Source organism: Megalopta genalis, chromosome 1 (assembly GCF_051020955.1).
Source record: "Megalopta genalis isolate 19385.01 chromosome 1, iyMegGena1_principal, whole genome shotgun sequence".
In the NCBI taxonomy this organism is placed as follows: domain Eukaryota; kingdom Metazoa; phylum Arthropoda; class Insecta; order Hymenoptera; family Halictidae; genus Megalopta; species Megalopta genalis.
In genome coordinates this window covers 46,665,738-46,679,662 of record NC_135013.1, presented here as the reverse complement: position 1 = coordinate 46,679,662, position 13,925 = coordinate 46,665,738, and the positions used below count along the sequence as shown (strand labels likewise).

Below are 13,925 nucleotides of genomic sequence, written 5' to 3'. Positions count from 1 at the left end.
CACAGTGCAAATCTTCAGAAAAATTGAAGTTCGACAAATTCCGGAAAAATTATTGTAATTTGTAGCGCGTTTACTGTACAATGTGCGTATTGCGCCTAGTCATATTACTAAGTATATTAGGCGGGAAGTTAATTGTATGACGAGTACAAACGAGTGTAAACCTCAAATTTCTATATTAAAGTTATATGTACATATATGTACATTTGTTGAGTTACAAATACTGAATTTAAAATATATCCTCTCTTCACTCTCACGCATAGTAGAGTAGGCTGCTTAACCTATCTGACATACTCAGACGATCATCGATACGTCAGTACTCAGAATCTCCACAGACTCCAGAATCCTACAGTTTTGATAAATTCGCAGCGAAGATTCAAATGCCTTAAAATACTAAAATATTAAATTTCCGAGCGCGACGGTTATGAGAAGGATTTGTTGTTATTGTACTTTACTATTTCGCTGGTTAGGTATATCTTTATCGCTATATTAGTTCTCATGCTATTTGTTATTCGAATAAAGCGCGCTATCATGGCGATGGGGCTTATTAAGATGGCAGTGTTCTAAATTCCTGCGACATTACAGTATGTACATACATTGTAACACAACTTCCTTATATACTCGTGGCCTATGAGTACAATATGACGGTGAACTAAAATTTTCATGAACTGTGGTCTTATTCAAAATGGCGACGTACTTGGTATTTATCTCATTCGTGAAATAGGTTATACAAGAATAGTTAAAATATCTAAAGACTTATACATATAAATTATCAAATTTGTTATAGTTCTGAAAATAATAGTATGATTACGTTGAAATAAATTATATATTTGTGACAAATTTTTATGTTTTGTTGATCAACCAAAACGTGGAGAATGGCTGAAAATGTTACCCAGTACGATGAAGAAGTTTTACGTTCCATTAAAACACTTCTTTGGGGTAGTAACGTTAAAGAAGATGTTTTTAAACGATGGGCTCAAGGTAAGTTTATTGTTACATATTTTATAAACATCCACAGTTTACTCTATCTTTTTAATAATGTTTTCATCATTCTAATTCAATGGAATATAATTGATCATTTGTCGTTACATATCTTAATTTATTTATTAACTAAAATAGTGTACCAATGAATTGTAAATACTGTCAATCAATAGTTTCGAATTACTTGTCTATTTTCAGTAAAATCTATATCAGATGACAAATTTTCTTCTAACTGGAAGTTAATTATTTTTTTAAGACAACTGCTGAAACTCATACTTAATACTTTTCTTTTGACAATAGTAAAATGTTACTATTAATAATATGATTTCAAGATAAGATATATTACACATAAAGATGAAAAAATATTGCTAAATGATTATTTACTTACATATTTCAATTGTTTATTAACCTTCAAGTGGTGATCACTGTTGTAATGTGACATCAAATTGGCTCAATATCAATAATAATGATTTGATGTCAAATTGATTCTGTATCAATAATGGTGATTTCATATAAAATCAATTTGATATCAAGTTACTATTTAATTAATACAGAGTTAACTTGACTTCAGATCACCATTATTGATACAGAATTAATTTGACTTGAAGTCATCATTATTGGAACGGAGTCAATTTGTTGTTAAGTCAATACTATTGTAGTGCTGTAGTGCTAAGTCAATCTGACACATATCACCACTAGTGTTAGAAGTCAATTTGACATACATCACCATTATTGTTAGGAGTTAATTTGATGTGCATCGCCATTAGTGTTAAGAGTCAATTTGATATATGTATATCACCACTACTATTAGGAGTCAATCTGATGTACATCATCACTCTAAGATTAAAATAATCATTTTTATTGCTATCAACTTGTCATAGAGTGGATGATTTGGACATTTGAAGCAACTAACTATAATAGAGTTTCTCAAATCTTATAACATTTAAACCTTTACTACAAAGTATCTTTCCTAAAAAGTATATTATAATCTTTATTTAATAATAATTCTTTCAAGTTAAAATGATATATTTTTTAGCATTTTTGTAATAAGTGAAAATGTTCATAAATCATAATTTATAAATAGCAATAAATACTATGTGATGGCTTTGTGTTTTTCTTCTTCCGTGTTGGAACAAACAGATAACTTGTTTTAGTCAATATGAAATTATTTATATATTAATTTTTTAACTCGTATGGTTTACAGCAGGGGTGGACAAAGTTTTGATCACTATGGGCAACCTGTTTTTTAAATTATAGGCAGCAGTCTACCAACATCATATGTGTTAAGTGATCAATAAGAAAAGTAGCAATTTAAAGCCAAAAATAAGTTTAAGTTTAAAATAAATGTAGATAATATTAGACGGGCAGGTAATTAAGAATATATACACGGTCGACACTTTGGCCAACCCTGGTTTTGGTTATTTATTGGTTTTTTATTGGTTATCAAAAAAAGAAGTTTGAGAATAATTACAAAAAAATGTAAGGTGAATATATATTGTAGATATATCTATATTTATTATGTAATATTGACAAAAGAAATGAACATTGCTTAACATAAAAGAAATGAAGAAAACATCTCATAGCTAAAATCATATGCTATTTTCGTATTTGGAATTTTTTTCCAGAAATCCCTGAAAAGAAATGATAAATGTTGTGAAATTAGAAAATAATTGTATAAATCTGTAAATATTAAGTGGGTTGGATGATACTGTTTATAAATGGAAATTTAACATTAATTTTTAGTCTTATTAACAGTTTTAATGACATTATTTTATTGACATCAAACAATTTAGTAATTCAGACTAAAAAGCAGTAAGCATCATTTCTATTACATTGAACACATGATGAAATATAGTACCATATTCTAATTGTAAGTAACTTACTGAATGATTTAAATATGCGTAAATATATTTTTTATAAAAGAATTATAGATAGATTCGTTGTAGAATCTTAACAATTCTTTTTATTTAAAATATTTCACATTCCTCTTCTTATATAAGCCCATCAATAAGTTTAATTTTGATTTTTAAATATTAGTTTAATCCCTGAAAATTTAATTATCATCGTTTCAGAAGATCAGAATCTTGTCAAAACTAGTTCAACCTCTACTGTACCATGTAGATTTTCGGACAATTACGATTTACATAACAGAAATAAAGTTTCTACTGTTCAACCTTCCGAGAAGCTTAAATGGTCTGATAGTGATAATTATTATTTTCCCAATGCTTTACAACCATTTCAGCCTGCTTTATCAGGATGTTTATGCTTAACCCAGAAATTTTAATATAAATAATATCAATTCAAATTTTAAAAGCTTCAAATCTCCCATAGTAGTGACTTTAAAAATGTAGTTATCAGAAGAACAACGTTCAAGATCCTACGAAAATTATTTATTAACTAATTTACATATTTTGAAATTAAGCAATATGTAGTTCATATGTTGTGACCTTGAATGACCTTCATTTGTAGATCATTGTATCCATCTTAAAAGGCTTTGTTAGAATGTGAATAAAAAATTAGGTTACCCCATTTAGATAAACAAGTTTGTCTGACACTATTTTTTCTATTGTCAAAAACAGTGAAGTTATTCAAGTGTCTCGTTTCAAATGACCCATCCTGTATACTTTCTTTAATTATTGAATTAGTTTATCATAATAATAATCATCTTTGACTATGCTATTCTCTTCAATATTGTTACTCTTATTTGGAATTTCAGTAACTTTATATACAAAAATATGATATAATAAGAAATATATTATAGTTTTTTTTATTAATATTGTTTATTATGCATGAGAATAGTTTATTTAATGAATAGAACTGCCACAACTAAAATTCCATTTCAGATCATATACAATGTGTGTGTAATAAAATAAAATCTAATATATATGGTGCTTAATTAAAATGTAAGGAATACTATAAGAAGAATATTATTATTAAAATTAATACCAATTTATTTCAGGGTTTTATTTTAGTCCCGATGAACCCACAGCATTGATACAAGCAGAAGGAGGACCTTGTGCAGTTATAGCTCCCGTTCAAGCTTTCATTTTAAAACAGTTGCTATCTGAAGCTGATATTTCTACTTGGAGAAATATAAGTTCTCATAAATGTTACCAACTTCTTGTTCGAGCAGCTGTCGAAATTCTGAAGCAAGCTGCAGGGGATAAGGTCCCAAAGTTTTCTATTGTGTATATGAATTGTAAATTTCCAAATGAAGAAAATGAAGAAAACTGTAGATTGTTTGAAAATGCATCTAAAATCCATAACGAAGAAGAAGGAATAAATTTGGATAGAAAAAAAAACGATCAAATGAGTGAAAAAGTGTTACCCATGGAAACAGACGAAGAACATAAGGGTGTAAATTCTGATGACTTTCATTCTCATTTGAGGTAATTACATTACTTCTACTATTCTTGGAAAAGCAAATATAACGATGTCCCGGAGGTATGTTTGATTGATTAAATAAATAGCTTCAATCATCGTTAAATGTATAAATGTGATTTCTACATTGGAAGATTTATTATCAATGTAATGACTAGATTTTGTTTAGACATCGATATTAGATTTACAAAAAATCTTCTTAAGAAGATGTCTATATATTATTCAAATATATGCATTTGTATACAACCTTACCAAACTAGATATTATGTGTGTAAAATGTACCAATAATGTTGCATATTTTATAAAATGATACACTTTTTTCTAGGTTATTTACAACGAATTTCTCGGAACAGGTGGAGGAATTCCTTAGAGAGAGACTGGACACATTGAAACGACAATATGGTGTCTTACTGCTTCTCTATAGTGTAATTGTTACGAAAGGTGTGCCAGAAATTCGTGTTGAAATGTCGGACCCTTTAGAATCAATGATTGATCCAACTTATGGGTATGGAAGTCAAAGCCTTATAAATTTGATGCTCACTGGGAGGGCAGTCAGCCATGTATGGGATTATGATCAAACCATTGGAGAGCTCAGTAAGACATCTGTTTTATGCTGTACCTAAATTAACATGTTGATATTCTAATTGTTACTGCACTATTACAGTTCATAAAAAGACAAATCTAATGATTTGTCAAATGTTTTCTGTACTGTATTTTCTCATAGTTTATGAGAAAATTGTAAACCTTCCATCACCTAAATATGGATATCAACCAATGAAAAAAATGTATTTAATATTTTTCGATATATTAAACACAGAAATTATCAACTATGTGATCTCTCCTATTAGCCAATGTTTATAACTGAAGTAAATTAACTAATGATCCGATTGCTTGCATTTCTTATAGAATATTATACTGTTGTATTTTACTAATTACAGTATCTTTTTTTAAAGAGAACAGTTGAGATCAAAATAGCAGCACATTCCACTTCTATGTTGCAAACCTAAATTAATAGGAGTGGGGTGGATAGCTGATATGACATCAGTTAACTTTTTTCGAGAAATAGATAGTAATATTGATTAAAAACCATTTAATCAAGTAATCTACATATGAAAGCTGTAGCTTATTTACTGTTTCCAGAATTGCGAGGCATAGACAAGCAGAACCCAATAGGATTTCTTGCCCTACTTGAACATCTTCGTTATTGTGAAGTGGGTACATTTTTAAAATCACCATCCAATTCTATTTGGGTGTTGGGTTCGGAGACACATTTAACTGTGCTTTTCTCTACCGAAAAGAGGTTAGTGAGTCCTGACACGCCCGCAGAACATGCAAAAAGAGTATTTAGAAAATTTGATCACGAAGGAAACAATTTTATCCCCGACAATTTGTTACAAGATGTTCTTGCTGAGCTTGGATTAGTGGCAGATGCAGAATAGTAAGTATTATGCATGTAGTGTATTTTATATTGCGTAGCACCTACATACTGTACACAGAAGAGAATTAATATGATTTTAGTCCAACATTAAACAGTGTTTGTTTATGAAACCAACATACGTGTTGAAATTTGGCTAAAAAGTACTAAAAGAAATATATCTTTATAAAAGTATACTAAATACTTTTAAATTTACTTTATTATTTATTTATATATACATATATATACGTAAAAAGTAAAAGTAAATTTAAAAGTAAACCAAATCTTCAAGGATTTTTGGTGTTCTATATGTATAAACTGTGCCGCTATGCAGTAAAGACACCACACACTTTTTAAATTGATATAACTTTTTTGAAACTGGTCTAAATGACTTAACTTTTTTTGTAAATGTTAGAGGAGCTAATTCACTGTATAATGACTAAAATACATTTTTCCTAATTTTGCTATTATTTGAAATACAAAAGAACTCTCGTTTTTTCATTTTTTAATTGCTTCTAATTTATGATTATCTGAAAGAAATAATACAATATTGGATTCGTATTGAAACCAGCTATCGTAATATGACTAAAAAAATGTATGGTCTCATTAAAAAAAATCAACGATCTTGAAATATCATTCACCATTATATCAATAAAAAAATTATTGATACTACCTAAAACATCTCTTTATACTGAACATTTTTGAAATAAACATTATTTTCGTAGCTTCGATCTATTCCGAGATATTTCACTGTTCTCAGTTAGGCGTAACACCCTGTGCATGTTGAAAACTTCATTGAAATGGGTTGCCCCATAGTCAAGCTACATGTAAAAATTACCTATTTCTGGTTGAAATTCATGAAATATGCGATTTTCGTGATCTTTAATTATTCACAGCTTATATCAACATGTATCGATTTCCACGAAATTTTCAGCATCTGTTATTGAAGCACAAGTTACTGAAAAGTACCAAATGCATTTTTCAAATTTTCATTATAGGCTCAGATAAAAAAGTGAAAAGACGAGAGTTTTGTTAAATTTTTTTATTCCAAATAATAGCAAAATTAGAAAAAAGTATTTTAATCATTGTACAGTGAATTACTAGTATTTATTACTATTATTTATAAAAAAGGTCATGTCATTTAGATCAGTTTATAAAAGATATACCGTTTCAAAAGGTGTGTGATTCACCGTGTTTCATAGCAATATACAATTCACAAAATTTAATCATTTAAACATGTTGTAAACGGTTTTAGTATTTAAATAACTTTTCAAAATGAATTTTGATTTTTGTTAAGTTGTTTTATGTCCTTGTGTAGCTTCTATTACAATTAAAATTGACTTTTATTTAAAGTTGATAAAAATGATAAAAATAACTTTACATCAAGTTTTAGGAGATTGTTGCAAAGGAGAAGATACAATCATCAAAAGTTATAACCGGATACAATGGTAAAATGTGCTCCCTAACCAAATTGAGTTTTTTTTAAAGGGGCTGGGAATTAATGGCATGGAACATCAAAATGGCGAGCCCTTGCAATCCTTATATTGCATACCGATAATTCCGAGCCCAGTTCCAAAAAAGAATTCAAATTATTTAGTCCAGTTTAAAAAAATGATGTCCATATATATTTGTCCTCCACATATCTGGTGCCGTGACAGCTCCAATATGAAATTAATATTATTAGGTTCCCGGACTTCTTAACAAATTCGGGGTGTTGTGCCTCATTAGGTAGGAAAATTATGAATTTTTTCATAATTTGACCGTTTACCAGACCAAAAGAAATAAATCATAGTCCGATAATTCAATTTAACCCTGTAACTACTATTGTGACAGGATTAGTAACTTGAAACTTTGCTCTGAGGATTTTACTTGAGTGGTCTGTTGTATGGTCTGAAAGCCTAAACAAGTTTGGGTGGGAGAACATTTCCCATCTATTTGGTTATACTACCTCTTATGGTAGACTTAGTCACGAAAAAAATGTTTTCCAATATTTCCCACCTGCTATATTATGAAACAAATTTTAACAAAAATGAAGCATAAATTACGAGAATGGACGCTTCAAGTTTTAAAATTAGCCTAAGCCAATAGCATATTGCACAAAATTGTAACAATTAAATACCGTCAATCTTTCCGAAATAAAAAATTGATGGTATAAGTGCTGTAAATTGCCCCCAATTGTCCTTCAACTTGTAAACAAAAATGGACAATTTGGGAAGAGGAGACACGATTATTCGAATCTTCGGCTCGTTCTTATAGTTACCGGTTGTCAATAACTATAAAACGAGGCGCAAGGCTCGAATAATCATATCTTCTCTTCCCAAATTGTCCATTTTTGTTTACAAGTTGGAGGACCATTGGAGAGAATTTACTATACTTTTATGAGTTATTATGTAATATATGTGGTAGAATAGCCAGAAGTACCCATCGCTGACCATGTGTACACTGTGCCGTGCATTCTGATACTAATTATGTAACGTTACGACGCTATTAGTTTTGGATTTTGAAAGTACGGCACCGCCATAGTTACGCAGAAATGCTTGGTCGCTTTTTAAGTTCTGACAATAAGTGTTTTGACCAAAAGCAATAATAACGAATTAATTTAAGAAAACGTAATTATTTGCACCTCAAATGCTACGACAGAGGCAAAAAAGTCTTGGCAACTTAAAATTATATTGAGTAAATGCGCGATACATAATTAATGTTTTAGTTTATTTTTTTGAAAAATACAGTGAACAGAGAAAACGATGCTTGAAAAAAAGTATTTGACCAAGCGAAATCCTAGAGAAAAGTATATATTTGCTTTATATTCGCAGTATCCAATATTTTAAAATGTTTCTACGTGTGTATATATCTGATTTTATACAATTTTCCATTTCATTGATGAAATTTTTCCGCACGATAACAGCCCAGGCGCAACATTAGGTAGACTTAGGAGTCAGCCCTTTCTACCAACACGTCGCAAGGCACCATTAACAGTCACCGTCGTGATGTGCGACTGTATATGTATATTTGCACTTTACCGGTGCTCGAAAGGAACGTGGCGTTCGAATTGTCCGTTGCGGGCAGGCGTTTCGTGGTCGGGTCAACGTTCAGCGACGATGCGTGTTGTTTTTCACGGCGATTTTCAACGTCGCCGATCAAAAAACTCTGCGACTTCGTTCGGATTTATAAATTGGGTATACATCGTCCGGTAAAACCGCGATTAGGCCTCAACATGTCGCGTATTTACTCAACATATTTCCAATTTGAAGTTACTGAGACTTTTATACAGTAGAGACTCTCTCTCTCTCTCTCTCTCTCTCTCTCTCTCTCTCTCTCTCTCTCTCTCTCTCTCTCTCTTCAAACGTTTATTTTTGTAATATCCTGTTATCAGAACATTCCATAATCTAATAATTTGACGTTCAAGTTCTCTATTACATGATAATGTATCTAAGTAATACAATGATTTGGATACCAGAATATTGTAAGAATAAATGTTCGAATAAGAGAGTCTCTATTGTATTTATGTCGTAGCATTTGAGGTGTAAACAATCTCGTTTTCTTAAATTAATTCGTTACTATTGCTTCTGGCCAAATACTTATTGATGGAGGTTGTAGATTCTTTTGTACTCTGAATTGTTGAGTTGTGGGAGGCGTTTAACCCTTTCATGGGCATAATGTGAATTTTCAAGATGGCAGACATTTCAACGGTGGGAATGTTTGAGCTTGGTGTCCATATGCGCACTAAAAGTGTATGGGAAGCTTAGTTCCCAGTGTCTATGAAAGGGTTAAAACATCTCTAATTTTGTTAGAGCACCCTTGTGCTTTTAAAGTTGTTTCTCATCTTCTATATTAAGAAAACATTCAATAGAATAATTAATTCTATTTATATCTTATCTGTAATAATCATATACTTATAAAGTTAGAATTGGAAGGAATTTAAAAGAATTATTATTTAGAACAGACTTGGGTATTAACTGTCCACCACGGCCGATTTTTAGAGGCACCTATACTCTATTGCTCGTTGCATATCTCGCTCTTTGTGGTGACTCTTGAGCTGGAAGTACTTCTGGCCTATCGTCACATGAATCGCGCACGGTGTATCAAGGCGACATTCGTATATGTATGTATAATAGAAATAGATATAGATTTTTACATAATCCATAAGATACTAATATTGCTGCATCTGGGTTAACAGTGTTATTCCACGCCAAATCGATCATTTTTTCCCTCAATTTCTGGGATTTTGTTCAGACTGAAATATGATATAGTCCATATGATATTGGCGAGGAGGGGGGCGGAAGGGTAAAGTTATTAGTTTGTGAGTTTTGAATTTGTTAAAAAAATACATACCCCTGAAATTTATGATGTTTGCAGATTTTGGTGAGAAATGAATGGTACTTAGGAATTTTTATCTCAAAAACTATTTGTCGTATCGAGATGCGCTTTTTTCGGTGTATGTACTTGGGAAGGATCCGCCTTCCTAAATAAATTTTAATTCGATTGAAACATTGATTTACAACGTTGAAAATGACAAACAAATCCTTATTTTTTAAATATGGGTTTGATGTCGCGTTTTTAGAAAATCGAAAAAAATACTATCGTATTCCTTGGACTTCTCTCTACAAAAATTTGTATGATGGTGCGACCCATGTTAAAGTCATAATGAAGCGCCGAAGGTGGCGGTGCGATCCCTCGCAGGTAAACGGATCACGCGCTCCGCTGTGAGGGTGGCGAACCGAATCACTCATATTACTGCAATAAAATCTAAAAACATAATTGGCAAGGCTCACAATCACCAGTATAGTGTTATTTATATCTGCAGAAAAATTTTACTAACCTACTCTTGGCAAATGATTTGACTTGGAATGACCTCTGTAGACCTATTCCAATTTGTCACTTTGGAATTTTTCAATACATTGGATGAATCATTGTACCTTAATTTAAAAAATTCCGCGGACTGAATTTTCTCCATATTCAAATCGACCAATTTCTGCAAACACTCGTTTTTGAAAATTCATAGCATTAAGATGGAACAGCTCACATAGCTGAACACTTCTTTGCTTTCGTCTGTGATACGAACAGCGACGTCCAGCTTTCCTGTTGATGTTGTAAATTTACGTAGCACATCCAAACCTGCACGGAAATGATATCTAACCAAACCAAACTGAAATGAAATTTTGATATTTTTCAAATTTAGGAGCATTTTTCAAACTTTTTATAAAGTGACAAAGTGTAACAGGTTTTCCAAGGATACCACTGATAAAAGAAACACATTAATAATAGTATTTTATGGGTGATGTGGGAATATATTATATTATCTATTTCTATTATATTCAAATGTTGTTCTGATACGGCACGCATGATTCATGTGGCATGCGCCTGAGATGCCCCAAGCATTAGGGCCGCCACTCCGTTGAGAACGAGATGCACAGCGGAGGACAGAGGGTGGTGCTTCTGAAATCGACCGTGGGTGCAGTTAAATCTCGAGTCTGGTGTAGAAGATATTTATAAATGGTACACTATTTACAAATTGTTTAAACTAAAAATAATCTTATGAAGTATAATTTATTTCATTTGCAGTGTTCACATAATGAAGAAGAAGCTGGATAGTGAAAATTTAGGAATTATTTTGCGTTCTACTTTTATGGATGAATTCTTTCCTGAAGAATCACAAAATTGTCCCGATATATTTCCCTTATATCATTACAATGGTCTTCGGCGTAGCAATGAGGAAAGTAAAGTGATATATCGTAAGGGGCAAGCGGTTTTATTAGAGTGTACCATAAAAGGTATTTTGGAAAGTAATCCTATGTTGACAGTACTGCAAACAAAATGGCCGAGGATTGAAGTGCAGTGGGATATTGGGCAGAATCCAAGTCTTAATTAGTAAGTGTTGCTCAGATTTTGTTTTATACAATATTATTGGCACACTTGCGTACGCGAAAGTGATCACTCGATAGAAAATTTATGGAAAATATCGATTATTTGTATGTAACGTATACCAATATGTGCTTATGTTGAAAAAATTAGAATTGTTAAATTAGAACGCCAATTTTGAACGGACAAGATGTATCAAAATCATTATGTAGCTTTTGTTATTAATCATCAATGTTAAAGCTTAAGAGTTTTTATCATTTTTAATAAATCAGTTCACTTTTTTAAATTAAATTCAGAACAAGAAAGAATACAGAAAATATATTGTAATATTGGTATTGTAATGATTATAATATTACAATTTTTTAAGGGATTTCAAAATTTATGCGACACTAACAAATTGTTTCACCATCAAATAAGTTACAACTGCTTAACTGTGTAATTTATGTAAAACAAAAATATAGTTTAATAACTTATGAAAAGAAACCAGAAATCAAATAGAAGGTAAGACTAAAATAAGTATTGAATAATATATTATAAATAATATAAAAGGGAAGAAAGTAGCATACAAAATAATTAGAGACAGTTATAAACCAATTTTGATTAATCACATGTAAAATTTATGGAAATCAATCAGAGTAATGTACACACAAATGCGAAGAGTAGTTAGAAAATTAAAAAGAGACAAAAGCAGGAGATATGTATGTAATAGAAATAAAATAAAATGTATGTATATGAGACAGAAATTCAAATAGGGAAAAAAATCATACATGTATAATCCTATATAGATCATACATAAATTAAGCATATAATTTCTTTTAATGTTGTAGTCTAGTCACCTTAAGAGTTATTAAACATTGTATCTACTGTTTTTTTACATTTGTATAATTTTTATGGCGATATGTATATAAATATTCAATTTTATTTTGACATGCAATTTAATACTCATTCAGGTGTACAAAATTTTTATTATGTTTCATACGATCTTTATAATGTAATAGAAAATTAATTTCCACTGAAATATCAACACGCTTGTCAATGCTTAAGTTTACTTTTACTTCTCCAATGAAAAATAATAAAACACATCTGCTTTCAACAAATTTATGAGTAAGTCTTTGTACAATATATAGCTGAAAGTAAATAGCATTACTTTATTGAAAATACATCAACAATTGAATGTTTGATAAGTTTCCTTAAAATCCCCATCCAAAAGTTGTCCCACTTTTTCATTTTGCATCTGTTTTGATGCCAATCAGATCTTTTATTGCGTCTTCGTTTTTTAAATAAATAAAAAGAATTAAACTAAATATACTGCTCTTCTTAATATCAAAGTTTGAAACCTCTACATTAAGATAATGTTCCTCGATTTTAGGTTTGACGCACCTTCACCACTGTAACTTTTTAAATGTGAGGCCATGTTTGTCATATTGAAAACTGCCAACTTTGACGAAATGCATGGTCTTCGTAAAATTTTCTTTGGTGATCCCGTTTGCAGCCGAATGAAGCTTGATCCTTCCTCTTTAATTAAGAAAAAGAAACGTGGTTGCGATTTTTTTCACAAAATTACAGCACTTGAATTTAACTCTTGCATTTTTTTCATGTACCACCGGCATTGATGTTACTTGATGATAACTGCAAAACGGATATTTCTACAACCGAAGCCCCCGAGTTTAGTCTTTTGGGAATCTAAATTTTCCACTTGCGAACTGCACACTTCGATATTAAAGCGTCAGTTTTGATGGAAGTAAACCTCTGCAAACTAATATACGTATATGGTTTTTCTTCTATGTGTGGATCGTCATAGTGCGCGTTTTTCCGCCGCCATGATCATGAAGCAGGTAAAGAAATCTGATTGCTTGATATGTACTTCACACTAAACAGTGCTGCTCTCGCGGTTCTAGACAAAGAGAAGTGGCAAGTGAGTACGATATCAGCACTTTTTTTCAGGAGGAGGGGAATGCATTACGCACGCCGCCCTAAGATGTTAGTGGGCGGGAGTGTGGGACTCCCTGGATGAGTAGTGCAGATCCAGGTATACCATTAAACTCCTCCTCGGGCATCAGCCCTCAAAGCTCATTTGGTCCCCTCCGCGGTGTCCCCTTTCGGGATTCCTGCACGGAGGGTCAGAGTACGATATCAGCACAACCATAAGTAAAACAAGTCACACCGACGACTAATGTAGCTTGTCACACTTTACCGTGCTTGCGTTCTCACTCTTTTCGCGCATCCATATGCCTGGTGCCCCATCTGTAACACGTGGCGCGATATTTGACTTGCACTTTTCGCCCCATAGGAT

The 13,925-nt window shown here is 31.6% G+C and overlaps 1 protein-coding gene and 1 long non-coding RNA gene across 3 annotated transcripts; one reads left to right on the top strand and one right to left on the bottom strand.

Moving 5' to 3' along the window:
- Positions 1–436: 436 nt before the first annotated feature.
- LOC117219900 (ubiquitin carboxyl-terminal hydrolase MINDY-3 homolog) lies at positions 437–12,792 on the top strand. 2 transcript variants are annotated; one of them, XM_076528559.1, is made up of 6 exons: positions 437–978; positions 3,938–4,367; positions 4,685–4,953; positions 5,500–5,797; positions 11,336–11,641; positions 12,000–12,792. In XM_076528559.1, coding segments are annotated over exons 1-6 (1,410 nt in total). In that variant the 5' UTR covers positions 437–872; the 3' UTR covers positions 12,001–12,792. The 2 variants fall into 2 exon arrangements, with proteins under 2 accessions (XP_076384674.1, XP_033325335.1); XM_033469444.2 differs by having other exon boundaries at positions 440–978; positions 11,336–12,792.
- On the bottom strand, positions 12,578–13,845 carry LOC143263810 (uncharacterized). The gene is made up of 2 exons (XR_013037142.1): positions 13,600–13,845; positions 12,578–13,526 (listed from the first exon to the last, which is right to left on the bottom strand). It is a non-coding gene; the product is annotated as an uncharacterized LOC143263810 (long non-coding RNA).
- Between the last annotated feature and the right edge of the window lie 80 nt (positions 13,846–13,925).